This window comes from Sceloporus undulatus, chromosome 5 (assembly GCF_019175285.1).
Source record: "Sceloporus undulatus isolate JIND9_A2432 ecotype Alabama chromosome 5, SceUnd_v1.1, whole genome shotgun sequence".
Classification (NCBI taxonomy): domain Eukaryota; kingdom Metazoa; phylum Chordata; class Lepidosauria; order Squamata; family Phrynosomatidae; genus Sceloporus; species Sceloporus undulatus.
The window spans coordinates 93,268,410-93,288,803 of record NC_056526.1 but is presented as its reverse complement, the minus strand read 5'-3'; the positions used below and the strand labels follow the sequence as shown (position 1 = coordinate 93,288,803).

The window sequence follows — 20,394 nt, the reverse complement described above, 5'->3', positions numbered from 1 at the left end:
TATTATTATTATTATTATTATTATTATTATTATTATTATTATTATTATTATTATTATTATTATTATATAAGAAAGAAGGGGAAAAAAGCTCCCACAGTTTGTGCCAAATCTTGCCATGCCTTTTTTCTTCCCACATTCGTTTCTCAAGTAGTCAGGAATTCCAAGTGTGACCCCGGTTTAAATAAATTTTAAATTTCCATTTGCTATAAATTTTAAAGCTTTGTAAACCACCACCACTGTTAACAACAACAACAATAATGGAAACAGGGAGCAAGATGCACAATGTAATGGTGGAGGTGCAAGCAGCAACTCCCAATAAACCCCAATGATGGTTGGAAGGAAAGGAAGTGAACTGAACTGAGATTTTAGCATTCTTTTATGGCAACTGATCATCACAATGTTAATAACTATGGAACTGATCATCGGAACTGATCATCACAATGTTAGTATCTCCATAGTTGCAGGCAGGTAATGGTGGTATTGTCACCAGGAAATCCAGGCAAGCAAAGTAGAAAGTCAAGGCTTCATCAGCCATGTTATCAGATGACTCACAAGGCACTCATCTGCCAGTTTTACAAATGAGAGGCTCATAAAAAGATGTATTACAGTTCAAAATATATTTAAGACTTATACTTAGAAAAGCCAGAAGAGCAACAGGGAAGACACCAGGATGCAACAATCTGAAAATTATGACTTTCACAGAAGGTGATTAGCATGGAAGCCTGGAATGTTTATCCAGAAGTTTCATATTAAAAATAAATTATTATTGCTATCTGGTGATAGAAAGAAGACATATTACATTCAGTTTAACAGTTACTTATCTTTTTCTTTCTCCATTCTTCATTATTAATATAGCGCTATCACTCTGCAAATAAGAAAACAGGTTCCTGCCCCTAGGAAGTAACTATTTAACATTCAGTGGAGAGAAGCAATACAGGAATGGAAACAAGATGAAGTCATCAATAACTACGGAAGAATTACATTAAGTTGAGGTCTACCTACTTGACTTAGTTTCAGGACGAATAGGGAATAAAGTACTAAGCCAGAGGCTGCATGGAAGAGGTGGGGTTTGGAGAATTATTTGAATGGAAGGAAAGAGGCATTTAGGATTAACATTCTGGGCATAAGAGGAAGGGACAGATGGAAGAATAAATGTAACAGAATGTAGCTTCACAAAACTGAGGGTGGTAGAGATGAAGGAATGAAGGTCATTGCCAAGGACACAGTATTGTTTGGTCAGATTTAAACATCATGTTCAGTCACTCTGGGATACTTGGACTTGACATTTCTAAAATGACATGTGTCATCAAATGAGTCCTAGTGTATTTGGTACCTCTTTATTAGGTCGTGCCCTAAATCAGTGGTTCACAAACTTTGTTCCTCAAATGTTTGCACCATCAACTACCAAAAGACTCGGCTTAGAAATTCTGGGAGTCAAAGCCTCAAACATTTGGAGAACTAAAGATTGATAACTAGGGAACACAAAACTTTCTTGTTGCAACAAGTCCACCGGCTGCTGGTCGATTTCCTGACACAATTCACAGTCCTTGTTTTGACCTCTAAAGCCCTATATGGCTCAGGCTATTTGAAGGAACATATTTTCCCTTACAAACTAGCTTGTGCTTTTAGATCTTCTGGGCAGGCCCTTCACTCTGTTCCACCACACTAACAGTTATGTCTAATGAAAACACATGCAAATACCTTCTTAGCTCCCAGGCTCTAGAACTCCTTTCCCAGTAATATCAGAGTGCCACCCTCGCTACATCCTTTTCACAGATAAGTAAAGACTTCTCTGTTTCAACAGCCATTTCATGAGTGGCGTTATAGGTCCAGTCTCACCTAAACAACAAATAATTGGTTGATGGGTGGGTGTGCACTCACAGGCACACATATTTTAATTATGAATGTTTTAAAATGGTTTTAATTGTTTTGATTATTTAATCTCATTTTTCACTTTTGTAACATGTAAATATTTAATACTTTTAAAAAAAATTGTTGTAAGCCACTTTGAGTCCCAAAGTATGAAAGTCAGCATGGTGTAGTGCTTTGGCTGCTGGACTAGGGACCTTATCACACGAGGCACTTACCACTGACAAAATGTTCCCCAAATGTTGCAGAAGTGCTGGAGGTGGGATCATTCATCGCGCTTCTAAAACATAATTGAGGTTTCCCGCTTTCCTTCTGTCACCGAAGTGTTCACAGGGAAGCCTCAGAGAAGCCATTTTTGAATAATGGGATCTTCTGTCATTGAAAAAATGGCTTCTGCAGGTTCCCCCGCAAACGCTTCCATGACAGAAGGAAAAACCACAGGATGTACTCACAAGCAAGCCTCAATTACGCTAAAGAAGTGCGACAGATGATCCCACGTCCGGCGCTTCTGCAATTTTCGGGGAACGTTTTGGCAGTGGTAAGTCCTCTTGTGATAAGGTCCTAGGACCCTGCCATGGTTGTCAAAATAATCCACTTTGAGTTCCAACCTGGGGAAAAGATGCCATAGAGGATGAGGACAAGAAGGAGGAAGAGAAGTTGTAGTAACTAATGCTCTAATCTCTGATGCTTCCTCAATATTGCAACACTGCTACTTCGACATATTTGTCAGCAAAGACCCCAAGCCAGGAGAAGTGAGCAGAATCTAAATCTCATTTCAAAAGATGTTTGCTTGTTCGTACATCCTGTGGCTTTTATTGAAAATTATTTTGTAGTGAGGATGTTTAGGATTAAACTTCAATTTACTTTAGATCAAAGCAGTTGAGCATAGTGATTTTGCAGACTGGAACTTCTCAATACACCTGCAGTTTCTGTAGGCAGTAAGACTATTCGTATTTGCTGTCACTTAGCACTGAGCACTGGAGCCAAAAGAGGGACATCTGAAAAGTGGTGGGATCAGTTCCCCACCCTTATTCAGACCATGTCCCATGGACTGATGTCTAGCATCAACCATTCATTTATAGTAGAAATATGCTTACAGCATACTTGTAGATATGTTCAGTATTTGATTTTACATAGTCACCTGGATCTATTTCAGACAATCTGCTTTACTGACTTGGAAGAGCCAGAATAGATAGATAGATAGATAGATAGACAGATAGTGTGTGTGTGTGTGTCTACGCGTGCGTGCACACACAGATGTGTGCACATGTGTGCAGGTGCATGTGCACATGTGCATGAGTACAAATATATGTTTTTTTAATAAATCTTTATTAAAAGGAAAGAAAATACAATTTTTAAGATCAGTAATTTTGGAAACAACCTATAATCTTACCACCTCAATTCTGTACAAATTTCTCTCGAACTATGTTATGTAGAACAATATAAGTATACTTAAGGATGAATTTGTTCAGTTTCCCATACTGTATTTAATGCTTGTTTAGATTGATAGTATTGGTATTCAGAAAATTAAACCAGAACTGAACAGTTGTGAACAGAGCAGCTGAGTGTCTTCTTCATGTAAAAGTGTATGAAAGTGCTATCCTTCTCCATCTTCTGTATGAGGCAGTAAACTCTGTAGTAGTGCTTTTGAGGGAGAAAGCAATAACCTTCAGGAAACTGAGTGTAAATGTTTCATAACTTAATATTTAAAGAATGTCTAGAATCCAGTGTTTCTTTATTGCATCTACACAAGATCATGAAGAAAACAAACCTCACAGAGATCACATGCTGAGGTTTGTTTTCCTGAATGAGAATATGCTTCAGCTTTATTCAGCAGGGATTTGGGATATGTTATAAACACCATATAAATGCCTAAGAATGTGGAAATCTGGAAGGAAGCTGCCTTTGCAAATCTAAGGGTGGTCTCTCCTGTGCTTTCTTGCCAAGGATAGAGAAATTAACATGCAGCTGGGCTTCTCTGATAAATGGATTCTGTTAGGTCACTGAGGGGATGCATGTGACATTAAGTGATTTACAGCCCTTTACCTTAATGAAATTGTTTCAGCGAGATGACGCTGAGAGCTTTTAATGGATAGCTTTTCTTGATGTAATGAAATTGCATTCCTTTGGCATTTAATATAAGGTGCAGTTATTATTTACTGGAGCTTTCCCAGGGCTGTCGTGTTTTTGCAGGCACAGTTCGAAACAAAAAGAGATTTCTGTGGTGGCATCAAGATCAGAATGGCGTGTGACATTCTTAAGCAGATGAGTGCATGTGGGGAGTACATTTCAGTTACTCGTGGCCTACCTTTCAACCTCGTCTCTTAAGAAAGCTTTCTTATCCGTAATGCTGCCAGCCTTCATGTCTTTCACATATCGCCTCCTAATCTATTTAACAGGCAACTGGATTACAACCAGATCAGCTGTATTGAAGATGGGGCATTTAGGGCTCTCCGTGATCTGGAAGTGCTGTAAGTAACTGCTTGTCTTTCTTACTTTTTAAATAGGAAAGTCCATATGCAGAAGCTTATCTGGCAGCTGCAGTTCTAATGTCAAAAAGCTTGAATTAAATGCTGTATTTGAATAAACCCACTTTGATTCAAGTAATATTACTTCATAAGATTTTAAAAGCATGTGAAGTCTGGAAATAGTTCTCATTATTTAATATTTACCCGATATAACAAGCATGGCAAAGTAATCCCTTTTTTAAAATGTTAAGGTTTTATTATTCAGCTCATTCTAGTAAACCAGTTTTGCATTGTTCAGAGTCCATACAGTTCTTCCCCTCCTTTCAAGCACAACATTTTCATATTAATGAAAGAGAAAGCCTGGAATACACTTTAGCAGATATCACAAAGCAAATTTTCAGAGAGAAAACATGTGATGTTTTCAGGAAATGTGGCTTTCCATATTCAGGTTTTTACCGTTGTTTTTTGTTCTGGAGCTGCTGTTTGCCAGCTGTTCACTGTAAAACAGCCTTACAGAAATTGGACTGTTCTGCAAATAGCAGGTAGGCATCTTAGGACTTTGAATGCCTTTTGGCAGCATGGTACTGTCTATTATCCTTCATCCATCACTGAATTGAAGGTGTAAACAGGCTAATATCTTGACAACTTTCCTTTTTATGATATTTATAATGGTTCAAAACATGACCTTAAGGATATCTCATTGCCTCTGAAATTATATCTCATTGCATCTGAAATAAAATAGTAAATACAGTGAATAAAATATCCACAAATTCCCCTGCCCAACTCCCACTCCATGAGAATTTGAGAGTCAAACACAGTTCTGTTGAGTCTTAAGTTGAATTAATTTTACTGCAGTCCAGTACACACTTATTTGATAGGAAATCCCATTGAACTCACTGGAACTTACTTGTGAATAAATATGTATATATTTTTACATATATGCTTTCTGTGTCTTCTCTTGGTATCTTATATTCTACATTAAAGTAAAGCTCTAATTATGATTTTAATTTACTCCTTCAAAATAATTAGGAGATACTGTACAAAATTAGTTTGAGAAGATAGAAGTTTTTATATTAATATATGTTTACAGAACAAGAATGAAAATCAATAAAATAAAAGGAACCCAAAAGCTCAGATGGGGAGAGCTAATGAGGATATATATTTAAGATCTAATATGTGTTGAAGTGGAATATGAAATTACAGTTCAGGCTATTTTGTGTTTTACAGTAACTACATATTGGCTTTTAATGAAGTAACACATATCAATGGGGACAGAATAATGCTTCGAAGTAAAAAGCAATTTTTAAATTTTGAACTATTAACTATATCATTTTCTGTTAATGCACATTCTACATCACTGTAGCAGTATTTCCTTTTTTAAAAATCTGTAATTACAATTTACAAAACTGGACTAATCAAATTATTATCCTCTTTCTTGTTTATATAAAACTTTCTAAAAACAGTCAGTCAGAATTGTCCCATTTAAAATCTTACACAATGGCCAATTGTGGTATTATTATTACTATTATTATTATTATTATTATTATTATAGTTTATTTTTATAGCACTGTAAATGTACACAGCGCTGTAAAACTCCCAGTTGTTATTGGACCAATTCTTTGTACAACCATATGGAACTACAGAAAGAGAAAATGAGCTGAAGTATTCACATCATCACAGGAGCAGTTAGATGTGGCTGGTAGATGAACATTGTTATATACAATGTGAAGAACAACTGAGGCTTGTTTTTTAAGGAAACATAGTTTGTAGTTATATATGTTGCTCTGAAAAAAATATATAAACAAACAAAAGACCAACTTTCCAAGTCTGCTAACTGTTTGAGGGTAACCACTGTCACAAATGAAGTTATAATTCTTGGCTGGCTTTCTATCTGACTAATTTTATTCTTGGAATGATTATAGCATTACTTCATAATGTAGATGGAATAGCTGTATTTTATACATGTGCATATGTATATATCTGTATTAGGCTTGTGTATATTCTGAAAGTGTCTAAAATTTATTCATAATTCCATCAAGCTTTAAGTGTATAGTTGCATATGCTAGTGTGGCTTTGAAACCATGCCTTCCTGTTTTAATTTCTCCTGTTGGTACTGGGGGGGGGGAGAGATTGACAAGGGGACAGGGGGGTAAAACATTAACAATAAAAGATAATTTCACTTGTCCCTCCATATTTGCTGGGGCTAGGGGCACAAGACCCCTGTGAATATGGAAAATCCGCAAATAACAAGAACTCCATGTTTTTACCTGAGAGGACATCTCTCTAGGAATCTCTAGGTCCTCCAGTGCAACTCTGTGGTCAATTGCACTGGAGGAGCTACAAATCCCTAATAGAGTATTCTCTCTGGGAATCTCTAGGTCCTTCAGTGCAACTTTTAGTTAACGTTGACCACAGAGTTGCACTGGAGGACCTAGATATTCCTAGAGAGAACATATTAATCAAATCTGTGAATAATCAAAGCCGCAAATATCAAATCTGTAACTATGGAAGGATAAGTGCATATTTCAACTCTGCTAAATGTAAGGTTACTTGGATCTAGTAAGTGGAGGTGGGAATGGTCAGCTATTGTATTAAATGAAATCATTTTTACTAAGACAGTGCCTCTGTTGCCATGAGTTCTAGTTGCATGTTCAGAGAACTGAACTATACCCATAAAACAAAATCTCCCTTTACCAGCCATGTCCTAGATAATCAAAGAGATCTTAACAGGTGTAGTTTAGCACATGAAACTTCCCACCCATTTAGTGACAAAATGATGGATCTTTGTCTTGGGATTGTTGCCTTATTCAAAGCATGTACTGGTAGCACCTTATATTTAGGGGGGAAATATTTTAACAGATGCAAGGTAGCATTCCAGACATTATATCCAACAATTCATAGAACAATCAGCACTAAAATTAATTTGAGGTTCAGGACAGCCATGGCATTGATAAACGATTTGTGAGTGTTTTAAGAACACTTTTGTCCTTCTTACAAGATGTACTAAGATAATGTTGTGTGTGTATCAATAAAATAATAAATTATGGATGTTCAAAACCTATTCAAAGTTGCACTGTTGTTCTCATTAGTATGGTAACACTGATGAATACAAACCCAAATAATATGTTCTCCATGTTCTTCTTATAAGATGAGTTATAGAAGACAGTATTGGCAATGGCATAGGGCCTCTCATCTTTCACTTGAGTCATGTTTACAGGCATTTAGAATTAACTTGCAAAAGACCCACCATATACTGGGTTACATTTACAATACATATTTCTATTCGAAGTTTTGAACTACTGAGATAACAAACACATTTCTGTCATTGCCTTGAGAATGTTAAACCTCTCCCTGTTCTGCTGTTGAGTAATGAGTAATAGAAGTGATCAAAGAAGTCCCATGTTCCCCATACCAAAGCAAATTCTTGAAAGCCTCTCCATGTACCACTTCACATCCATCCTGAAATCTATAATGCTGTAAGCAGAACAAGTCCATAGTTGTTCCATCATGCCCAATGCTTTCCTATTAGAAAAGTCTAGATAACACATATGAATGACTTGAACTGTACACATTGTTAATAAAGGAGAAACCCCATGACTACTGACCAATATGGGAGAAAATCAATTCATAAATAAAAGTGTAGAAGGCAGTAGATTGTGACCCAAGTGCTTATCAAGTCATCTCATTGCCCATTGTGTATAAGAGTCACTCTAGAGAAACTGCCAAGGTAGCTTTACAAAAGTAGACTCTCCCTCACCCTGTTACATTTACAAAAATACAGAGAAATTATATGAACTAGCGGAACTTAGTGTTCTGCATGTTCATAAGACTCTAGGTAAGACACCTCTTTCATTTAAAGTGTTGATATCAGAATGCTTTATTTCAAAAATATTCTTTTGGGTCTTCTGACACTAGTTTTGTATCTGTGTGGATGGCAATAGTAATTGTGCCACTTCTAGTATTATATCTTTTGAGGTGTTACTGCCTTTCAGACTGATTATCACATATTGAAAAAATGGGAATTTGAATATATAAAGAACACATGTGAAGTTGCCATTATTATAATGAACTTACATCTTCATTCTCATGTAATAGTATGGATAATGTACTTCCTTTTGGAATTTGCAGCTATTTTGGAGATAATGCCATATTTCCAGTATAGGGCTGAATCAAGCAAGTCTTACCTTAATGATTACGTTTACTGCTTTGGCCAAGATACATAACATTTGTAATATATCCAAAATGTTTGACTTATCAGGAAATATTTCTCTGCTGTGGGCCTGCTGATTGCTTTAGCAGTTTCATATGTGGCATATAAAAGGACCATTGCTAGTGCTTGTGATCAAGTTGTAATTTTTTAAAAAACACTATTCCATCAAGGCTGACAGTGTAAATCAATACTTAGGTTGTTTTAAATTTGTCATTTCCCCCCTGAGTGTATGCTATATGCTTGGCCCAAATAATAGTAATAATTTTACCAAGCATTTTAAATGCAAGTAAATTGTTCGGAGTTCAGAAGCTTCAACTAGTGCAAAATGTGGCAGCCAGGTTGGTCACTAGCTCTTCGAGACTTGACCATATAACACCTATCTTGAAAGATCTACACTGGCTCCCAATTAGCTTCCGTGCACAGTACAAGGTGTTGGTTATCACCTTTAAAGCCCTGCATGGCTTGGGCCCGGGTTACTTACGGGAACGCATCTCCCTATACAATCTGCCCCGCATGCTTAGAATAAGTGGGAAGAACTTGTTAGAGATATCAGCATCCAGACAAGTTTCCACTTCCCAAAGAGCATTCAGTATAGCTGCCCATAGACTATGGAACGGACTCCCAGAGGAGATTCGCCTTGTCACACCTTTGGAAATTTTTCAAGAAGGCAGTAAAGACAGAGCTCTTTCACTGCGCATATCGTCTTGACCTCCTATGAAGACCATTGGAATGGAACGAGAGCATCTGACCCCGCGATTGACTGATGATGTTTGATGTCTTACACTTGATGTTTTATGTTTTTAGCTGTGGTTTTTAATTGCGCGGTAACTAATGTTGGAATACTGTAACTGTTTTTTAACTCTGTTGTGATCCCGCCTCGATCCATTGGGAGAGGTGGGAAGATATAAATAAAAACTATTATTATTATTAAATGTTGATTATGTCAGTATCTTTCAGCTAAGAAAGTGTGTTTAAGATTGTAAACACTGACCCCAGCCCATTGTATTCATGCATAAAATGATTAACATATGACCAGTTGCACAAAACTGGATGTGGTTATACTTTTGAATTGACATGCAGTACCAGAAACATAGCATTCCCACTCAGATGCACATGGGGGGGGGGGGGACAAGCAATTTAGTACACCCATTGATAAAATAAGTTAGAAATACTATCACAGTGATCTATAATGAGTCCATTCCTCTATTACGGTAACTTGTCCAACAGTCTTTATCAGCCGTGCATATAAAATTGTTTACACATATATGCAAAATCATATTTATGTATGGATCTTCTTAACTGTTTCACTCCAAATGATTTCAGTGCACTTTCCTTTCAAGTAATTATGTTTAGCAGTAATTTTTAATTTTCTAAATATGAAGTTTGTTCTTTAAAATTTGATGAATTTAATTTCGTAATTGAGCAGTAATTCACAATTAGATTCTGCTGTGATGGTTCACATACAGTTGGCCCTCCATGTTCATGGATTCTGTACCCACAGATTCAGCCATCCACAGCTTGATAATATTTAAAAGATATATAAACTCCAAAAAGCAAATCTTGTTTACTATGCCACTATTTTGAATGGGACTTGAGCATCTACAAATTTTAATATCCATGGGGGATCCTGGAACCAAACTCCAGCACCCCTGTAATTCAATTCTAAACATAGTTAGATATTCACACTTTGGTCTCTTCAATCTGTCTGTTTAGTACACCCATTGATAAAATAAGTTAGAAATACTATCACAGTGATCTATCATGAGTCCATTCCTCTATTACAGTAACTTGTCCAACTTTCTCTAAGGTTTGACATGATGAGGATTCAGTTGGTGCACCATCTACCCTACTGCCCAGTTCTTTCCTTTCCATTGCCGGAGGTGATCTCAGAAGAGATGTTAATCTACCTCCAATTGATTGTGTTGAGGTACTTTAACATCCATGCTGAGGTACCCTCATGAGTACCCTCATCTCAGAATTTCATGGCTTCCATGGAAACCATAGGTCTGTCCCAATTAATATCTAGCTCTACGCATTTAGCAGGCCATATTCTTATTCTGGTCTTTGCTGTAAGGATAATGGTGACCTAGGGGTGGGGCTGGGGTTGAAAGATCTTCATTATCAGGGACAGATAACAACCTGAGAAGGTTTAGATTTGCTGGGACTCCTAACCTCTACAGACTTGGTGGGCTCATTAAAATGGTCTGCTCCCACAGGCTAATGGATCTGAAAGTATTCCTGAATGTTCTGTGGGATTTTCCAGCTACTAGAGTTGGTGATTCTGTTGATGCCCTGGTTGATATGTGGAATAAGGAGATGACCCAGGCACAATTGCTCCCAAGTGTCCAAGTGTACAAAGCACAAGTGTCTTGGTTTTCTGAGGAGCTCAGGACAATGAAGCACTTGGGTAGATTGCTAGAATGATGATGGAGAAAGATTCAGGATAAATCTGATTAAGCACGAGATAAGGCCCATTTTAGACCCTACATTGTAGAAGTGATGGCAAAAAAGAATTGTTTTTTTTCCTGCCTGTATTACTTAAGCTCAGTCTTGTCCAGTGCAGCTGTTCTGGGTAGTTAAAGGGCAGTTGCATCCTACACTTCAACCTGCTGAAAATATGTGACAAATTTGCTAAGTACTTTGCAGAAAATATTGCTTGAATTCATTCTGACAAGGATGCATCTGTCGGGGATGCTTTGCTTGTGAGTTCCTCAATGGCCAGGGGTTGGACTGGATGGCCCTTGTGATCTCTTCCAACTCTGTGATTCCATGATTCTATATAAGGACTCCACATTGAGTATAGGGAGGTAACTGAGGCACATATTTCTCTAGTTTTGATGAATGAATGTGCACAGGTTACTTGAAGTTACTTGAAGAGGTGAGGCCAGCCACTTATCTGTTATACCTATGACCATTCTGATTTATTAAAACTGCCAGAGGAGGTTTAGCTAATTGAGTCCTAGAACGCTCCTGTTGAAACAGCTCCACTGACTGCCAGTTTGTTTCCGGGCACAATTCAAATTGCTGGTGATGACCTATAAAGCCCTATGTGACTCAGGTCCAGGCTATTTGACAGGCCATACCTCCCTCTATGAGCCGACCTGTGCTCTGAGAGTGGGGCTTAGTGGAGGCCCTTCTTTCCATCCCACCACTATCACAAGCACAGTTGGTGTGGACATGAGAGAGGGCCTTTTCCGTGGCTGCCCCTAGACACTGGAACTCCTGGCCAGGGAGACCAGAATGGCCTCTTCCTTGATGGCCTTCTACCGACAGGCGAAATCCATCCTTTTCAGACAGGCTTTCAAAACAGAAAGCTTTTAAAGAATAGCCTGGTGTGCTTTATTGTTTTAATATATTTAAACAGTTTTATCTTAAAGTATTTGTAATCTGTTTTAATTATTGTAGTAATTTAATTCTGTTTTAATATACTATTTTTGTATGCTTTTAATTGTATTGTTTTTTACTGTTGTAAGCCACCCTGAGTCCCAGCTCTGGGAGGAAGAAGGGCCAGGGATATTGATGATGATGATGATGATTTGATGATGATGATGATGCTCTTTGAAAGTAGTCTGTGTTCCAATTTGTGTTTAAAAAACCACTTGTAAGACCATAGTAAAATGATATCCCTTATATTAAACAAACCTTAATTGGACCCCACCTCTCTAATCTTCCCTGGAAATGTAGTGGAAACACAACTCCATGATTTTTGGATGAATAGACTATCTGGACTCATTCCAATCTCCATACCCAAGGAAGTTGGCTGACCCCATATCTTTTAGCTTTAGCCAAAACAGTGCTGTTCTACATAGCATTCAGTGTTTGAAATTTCTATTTTAAGTGTTTCATAAAGGATTCTAGGATTGTTTTTCACTGTTTTTGGAGTTTTAAAAGAGTATTTTAATGTGTTCATCCCAAAAGTTAATCATTAATATTTATGGAAACTAAAATCCTGCTTGAGGTCCTTTATGGTTTCTGTTTTGAGACTGAAACTCTGAAATGCCACAAGGCTGGCATTATTAGATAATGTAGAAAACTGCTAGACTTCTGACCACTACCAGGTTTTTATATTGATTATTGCCGCAAATCCACACCAGAAAATTCTGTTCTTGAAAAACTGTGGGAGAAGCCAAGATTTGATACGGGCTGCCTCCTACCCAGACACCGGGCAGTGTCATGATCTGTCAGTGATGGTTACAACCTGCCTATCCTGGCACAGATTTTGTGTGCCATAATCTCCTAAAATAGGTACTCCAGTATCGTACCATCATGTGCTGGTCCAAATCCAGGATAATACCAAGCTCTGTTTTATCATGTTTAGCTTTTACTTCTGTAATAGTGGGTTATTAAATGGGAAGGATGGACACAAGATACTTCTACCGAGTGGTTTCTAAGAGATTTACAGTGTGATTGCAAATGCTTTCTCACTCCCAGTTGCTGTGGTTAAATAGAAATAAAAGGTTTTATTTTCTAAATTATGTTGAGTTTCCCCCAAGCTTTCCTTTAACGATGAATAGATTTTTGCCTGTATACCTGGCCAGGCTCCATTCTGGGACTGAAAATATGTTTCCTGGAATAAAAACAGACTTAAGGCACAATTTCCTTAATTCAAAGTGTATGTCTGCCCCTTGAGCCATTTTTTAACCATCAAACAATCCAATGCGGAAAGCTGTTGGCTATTCTAACACCAAACAGTGCCCCCAGTAGGTCACTTCTAACGGCATGCACCATTGTCCTGTCACTGCCCAGTTGGGTACAGAGAATGGAGGTCCTTCCTGGCAGGATGCAATGAAATGGCTAGCCTTTGTTACAGTCTGCCTGACAGTCTCCCAAGAATATGGGCCAAAGGAGGGCCCCACCCTAGAGAGCTACAAGGAGACAACCAGTTAAAAAATCCTTCATCACATTATGCCTCAAAGATTTTCACCAAGAATTCCAAATTTGCATATCCACCTTGGTTGCCTTGTGCCAGACAGAAGGGAGCCAACTAGATTTTGCAACCCCCACTCACCCGCCAAAAATCATGCAGGTTACCCTTTAGTTTGATTGGAAAACAAATCGCAGCCAATGGGTATCTGAAGAGCATCAGAACAAAATGGTAAACCCGTGAAGCAGAAATTGCAATATGATAATATAAGCTGCTCCATGGAAAACAACTTGTGTTAAAGCCTTCCCCTGCAGCTTCTCAGACCAAAGTAGGGCCAGAACTGGGATCCCAGAACAAAGTGTCCAAGATCCTGCCAGATCTGATGGGATTATTTGTATGTATTTATTTTGGCCACTTTTCACCGTTCTTATAGTCAAGGTGGTTGATTGAATTTAAAATAGATAGGAAAAGAAAATCGGAAAAGAAATTGAGGGCTACAAGGTAGAATTGAGTCCCAGTCCTGGGGAAAAAGGCGGGATACAAATAAATATAATAAATAATCAAATCTGTAAGAAAGGAAGTAATCGTAGATGTAGAATTTTTGTTAGAGTGTGATATTTGTTTTGTACAAGTAGTAGGCTAAGTAAAGAATGCAAGAGAAGGTAAATAAAGTTAAAAAGTAAAAGAGGATAGTAAGGGAAGAAGAGGGGAATAGTATGTGCACAGAAAGTAAAGTAGGTGAAGGATAAAAGGTAAGAGTAAGTGAGGATAACAAACTACTTTTTATATTAAGAAATTAGCATTCTTTTGAATAGTGTTTGTATGTTTGCATGTATATATGTGTGCTATTTGTGCTTGATATGTGCAGGTTGTTTATGTTTTAAAAATTCAATAAAAGTATTAAACATTTTTAAAAGATGTTTAAAATTGTAAAGAAAAAAAGGTGTCACTGAAACATACAAAAGTTAAAATATATTAAAATATTATAGTATTTAAAACAATTTGAAAGCATATCTGTTAAAAAAATACAGAGACTACAGCACATTATGAAAGGTTTTTTCTTCATGAACAACCAAAAGGATGTTGAAACAAACCCCTGTTTGTCTGCCATGAGAAAGAAACTATGGGAAGCGCTCTCTATGAAGGGTAGTTCCAGAGCCTAGGACAGCTACCAAAAAAGCCTGTCTCTTCTCTTCCCACTAGATGCAGCTTGACAGTGGTAGAATAGAAGGAAAAGCATCCTGTAAGGATCTCGAACATAGGCAGGCATATATGGGAGAGTACGGTCCTTCAGAGAACCTGGACTGAGACATATGGGGCTTTATAGATCATAAGTACATTTTAAGTTGTGCCCAGAAATAGACTAGTAGCCAGTGAAGCTGTTTCAGGGAAGAACTTATATGTTCCATTTAAGCAGCCCTGCTTTTGGACCCACTGAAGTACCAAACAATTTCTAAAAGCAGTAGTATGTTTCAGTAATCAGGATAAGAGATAATCAAGACATGTGTTATTGTGGCCAGATCTAGCTTCTCTGCATGACACACTACATTAACTGTGCAAATGCATTCCTGGCCACGGCTGGAACCTGAGCATAGGGGCTCAGGGTTTACTCCAGGGAAAGTGTAAACTGCATTCAGCAACATTCCCTCATCTACCTATTTACTGAAACGGAAACACATCTGTTTGTCGGACTTTTCCATTTGTTCACCCTCATTCAGTCCAGTAGTGTTGGGATTAAGCCAGTCACTCCAATGGAGAACATGGGGGAATTATGCTGAAAATAATGTTGAAGCAAGTAAAGTGATGATTCCAGTACATCTCTCATTTCTCAACCATCAATGTAGGCTTGTCTACGTAGCCAAGTGGTTTTCCCTTTCTGGAGCTTTTTTGCAAGCCCAGACAATGATAGAATGCTGAAACAAAAGCCCTAACTGATCTAACCTGGTAAAGAGAAAGAACATTATTGAACCCTATATGGCTCAGGTCTAGGCTGTTTGGCGGACTGTATGTCCCTGTATCAACTGGCCGGGCTTAGGATCATCAGAAGAAGCCCTTCTCTCAATTTCACCACCATACACAGTATGGCTGGTGGGGACACGTGGAGGTTTGTGTGTGTGTGTGTGAATTATGTTGTTGATTTTGTTTTACTTCTGTTTATTTATATTAGCTGTATTGGTTCCCTCTGAATTGGCAAAACAGAAATATCTCAAGAAGTGAAAGTAATCCAGAAATAGCTTCCTAATCTTGAGTTGCCAACATTGTTCCATATCCTGTTGCCATTTCTCACTGCCTCTTTGTTTGTTTTATACACGTATGGAGTAGCTGAGTTCAGTTGGGTTTTGGGATTCTAGTGTATCATAAGAGATGTTATAGGGTATCTGAGTCATTTGTACCTTATTAATATTTTACAGCACTCTCAACAATAACAACATCACACAGACTGTCAGTGGCAAGTTTCAACCATATGCCCAAGCTCAGAACCTTGTATGTTATACTATTTTACTTAAGATATGGTGAATTAGAATTATAATTCTAAAAGATCTATTTCATTTTACAGTAAATGATTATTAATATTTCTGTACTATATTTTAGCTGTTTGATCATTTGGTGATCCCAAGGATCTCAATCTATTCCTCAGCTGTGACTCAGGCCTGTGAGCAGAGTCAGGGTGCAGCGTCCTGATGCTGGATGCCCTAACTCCACCCCAGGGCGCCATGATGCATTGTGCCACTCCGATGATGCAAAGTCAAAGGGGTGCCATAGAGCTGCACCACTATGGCTATAGAGTCCTTTGGAGGGCTTTTTGCGGCTCCTTTTTGTGCCCTCCAGAGGCTGGTTCGGGGGCACGGTGTTGAGGTTGCTGCGCCCCGATCTGGCCAGGAAAGGGGCGGCTGCGCTGCCCTTTGGGGTGGTCTGTATAGCCCCTCAGTGACATGAAGACTTCTTTAACCAACTGTTACACAACCAAATAATTCCTCTTGGTCCTGACAGAGGAAGGAGAAGGACTGTGTACACCTTTCAACAAATCATACTGGGAGGCAGGTGCTTCAGGATATGTCTTGGTGTTGAGAGTATGAATGGCAGATCAAGCCCAATAATATATGGAAATGCCATCCATGTACTGCTTCAAAATGGGTTCTTTTTTTAATGTTCCAAATATAGTGTATTTAAGGCAACGACATATAGTAATATATATTGATGGATGATGTGATGATGATGATGATGATGATGATGATAATATATTTATATTTTCCTCGCCTCTCCCAGTTGGATCGAAGTGGGATTACAGACTAAGTAAAAACACAGTATATGCTCTAAAATTCTCTAACATTAAAATATCCAACATGTAATTATCAATAACAATTAACTATTAATACAATCAATAAATCGACAGCGTCTCATTCAAGGGGGTAGTCAGTCGGTATATTATATCATAATAGTGAGACCATACATAATGTGAGACAATGTCTCTTAGCTGCTTCTTCTGATCAAATTTATATTGTATCATGAAGAAACATTGGAGACCATTAGTTTGAAATTTGGAAGCGTTAACATATATTTGATATAGTGCAGAGAAAACATTTCTGCACTACATCAAATATATGTTAACTCTTCCAAATTTCAAACTATATGGTCTCCAATGTTTTCTTCATGATAACCAAATAGGTCATGTTTCATTTTAAGATCCCAGCAAAATCTGTGACTGGCTGTCAGATATGATAAACGTGAAATCTTTAAGGTTTTATTGCTGTAATGCTGGCAGGCCTATTAAATTAAAATGTTCTTTTGTATATGAAAAAAAGACACACCAGCATCTACTAGCAGTGCTATAATTACTGTCAGCATTTACTTCAAGATCTCAATTTTTAGGGATTGAATCTTGCATGCAGAATATGCTTAAGGCTATTAAGAAAAGTAATTGAACAGTAATAGAACAAATTCTTGTCAGTGTTGATTAAAAACAGCGTGTTTGATATTTTGTCAAATATAGCTACATAAAACTATTTTAGGACATAATCTTATATTCATTTTCAGATGTTTAAAATATTATCAAAAGTCTAGAAAACATTGCAGACTCCCAATTTAGACTCCCAATTTTTATACATAGACATATATTTATAACCTTCCTGCTATTGTTTAAAAAATTCAGACCACAGTGCAGTAGTTTCCCCTCTTCCAACCCCTCTACCTCCTTCCACCTGGCTAGATGAACTGTTTCCTGCCAGCATGCTAGAGATGTAGATATTCAAATATTTTATCCATGCATGTAAGCACAAATAATTTCAGTTGTTTTCTCCCCCGTGGAGAAAGTAAACATTTCTGCATAGTACTTGTCAGGTATTTGCATATTGCAAACTGGTTAAGGAAATTGATGTACACACACTCTTTCCCCCTTCAACCCCTCCCTGCTCTTTCCAGTTAGCCACATGGAGGGTTTGTATAAAAGCTTGCTAGGTTTATTTGCAAACCTCCCCCCCGGTGTATGTCTATACACCAGTGGTTCCCAACCTTCCTAATGCCACAACCTTTTAGTACAGTTCCTCATGTTGTGGCGACCCAAACCCATGAAATTATTTTCGTTGCTACTTCATAACTGTAATTAAATAGGTGTTTTCCAATGGTCTTAGGCGACCCCCATGAAAGGGTCATTCGACCCCCAAAGGGGTCCCGACCCACAGGTTGGGAACCACTGCTATACACAAATGCAAGGTTGCTCTAGTTTTTCTACAAATAAAAATAAAAATAAAATAACAATCTTACACACAAAGGAAGTGATTATCTGAAACATGGTTTTTGCACAAAACAAACTCCACATGAATTTTAATCAAAGAACTTGTATGCACAAAATAGTATCTTTAAACTATGGATGTAATTCTTCACTAAATTTCTTCTGAACATTGTCAATGAATAATTTCAACAATTTTATTTCGACTACAAAAAGGTCTTTGAAAACCATATTTTTTGATGGCAATTCATAATTTGGGGTTTATTATATACAAAATTTGTACATAGACATTTTGCGTAGAAAACAAACATTTTCTGTGCAGGAAGCACCGTTTTCTGCAAGGAAAAGAATATTTCAATCCAGAAATATTAATGCTTCTGCAGAAAAATGCTTTCTGCATTTTGTTGCATTTCAGTGAGGAAATATTTATTCTTGTGCAGAAAATGCTGTAATCGCGGATTTAGTTTATGCAGATTTTACACACAGAAAATTTGCATAGAAAACAGCATTTTGCTGTCCAGAAAAAGAACTCAAAGTGTGTTTTGCATTCAGTGTTCATATTAATGTTTACATTTTTATTTGTTCAGCCGACTTCACTCCAACAACCTTTACTGTGATTGCCATCTGGCTTGGTTATCTGATTGGCTACGTCAGCGACCTCGGGTTGGCTTATATACCCAGTGCATGGGCCCATCACACTTACGGGGTCACAATGTAGCTGAAGTTCAGAAAAGAGAATTCATCTGCAGTGGTAAGAACATTGGTATTAGTACAGCAGCAACCCAGAATAATGCATGAGTAAAAGAGCCTGAAAGAAAGCATGCAACACAAGTAACACACTAATGTTACTTCACTAATACTTCACAATACATAGTATGCTCAGTGTGGATGCATAGGGTTCAGTAGGGCTTTGTTTTCCCTCCTGTACTACTGCGGGTGCAGGCAAAAGAGTTGGACACGGATAGAATGGGAAGACTGTGTAGCTTTCCCATTTGCTTGTTAACCTTTTACTGGAGCAAAGATGAGTATGCTCCTGAATCTCCAAGAGACAGTTTTGGCTGCCAGGACCCATTGCAGGCTATGCAATCTGCAAAAGTGTGTGGGGAAGAAAAACACAACTAGAAGTGGTCAGAAATACACTTTTAATTCTTTCTTTTTTAAAAATCCTTGCTGTCACTTCTAAGGTTTTCAGAGTATGAATATAAATTGTTTTTATCAGTTTATTTTTGAGAAAACTTTGGAGGCTTCTAGAGGGAGCCTTTGGGTCCTAAAAAACGCTCTACGGTGCAGGATTCACACCCCCATATTAGAAAAAGAGGGAGTGGTTTAAATGCTAAATAAATTGATATCCTTATAAGTGTCCTACATGTGCATATGTTTGGGAGGAAGTGAAAATAGTTCTCTTTTGAACCCTATGGGAAATCTTTACGCAAGAGCTGCACTCATTCTCATTAAACTCAGAGTTTCTAATTTCTTACATCTATTGCAGTAGTGCATGTGTGTGTTCTTAGGAGAAGCCTGTGAAAAATGGAAGCATGGACACAGGATATTAAATTTCAGCTATTTTTATGTGAAATAAATATTGCATCTTGAATTTATCCTCATTTTATTCGCTTGTTCCAGCATTTTGTATGGTTTCATAACCTTCTATTAAAATGAACACCCATGAGATTGAAAATGGAATGCATTTGTACATTTTACTATATACAGATTTTTCGTTTGGTTGTAAAGAAATAGTAATCAAATCACTAATGATGTATTACTAACATTTGTCTCTCATTTTCTCTGTTCTTATCCCCTAGATGAGGATGAAGGCAAGTTCTTTTAAGTCAAAACCGCTAATTTATATGATCAGTTAAATTATCAGTAAACTTTCTTACATCATATTTCCCCAGAGCTTGTGCATAGATAGGACCACCCACCTATCTTCTTTTTAGTTCTGTTGTAAATAAAAATCTGTAGAAATATAGAACGTTTAACAAGAAGTATAAAAAATATACACCTAAATTATATAGTTAATTTCAACTAGAGGAGGCTAACTGAGCCAGTGCGAAATAAAGTGGGCCTTCTCTAATTGGCATGAACATTTGAATTTAGCCAATCATATAATACTGTAATATTAATTCATTTTTGTGGCTGCTGTTATTCAATATTCATGGCAGCTGTGAAGTCCTACATGTAAGTTCTTCATCTATGGAGAACAAAGTTCAAAACCTTCCTGAAACATGTGATAAGAGAGAGCTTTCATAGAAATGTG

At 37.5% G+C, this 20,394-nt stretch overlaps 1 protein-coding gene across 1 annotated transcript in view; it reads left to right on the top strand.

Moving 5' to 3' along the window:
* SLIT2 (slit guidance ligand 2) overlaps positions 1-20,394 on the top strand; it is a 264,159-nt gene that overhangs the window by 157,418 nt on the left and 86,347 nt on the right. The window contains 5 exon segments of the mRNA XM_042468592.1: positions 4,269-4,340; positions 15,823-15,847; positions 15,849-15,895; positions 18,725-18,888; positions 19,940-19,951. Coding sequence (XP_042324526.1) covers positions 4,269-4,340; positions 15,823-15,847; positions 15,849-15,895; positions 18,725-18,888; positions 19,940-19,951 — 320 coding nt within the window.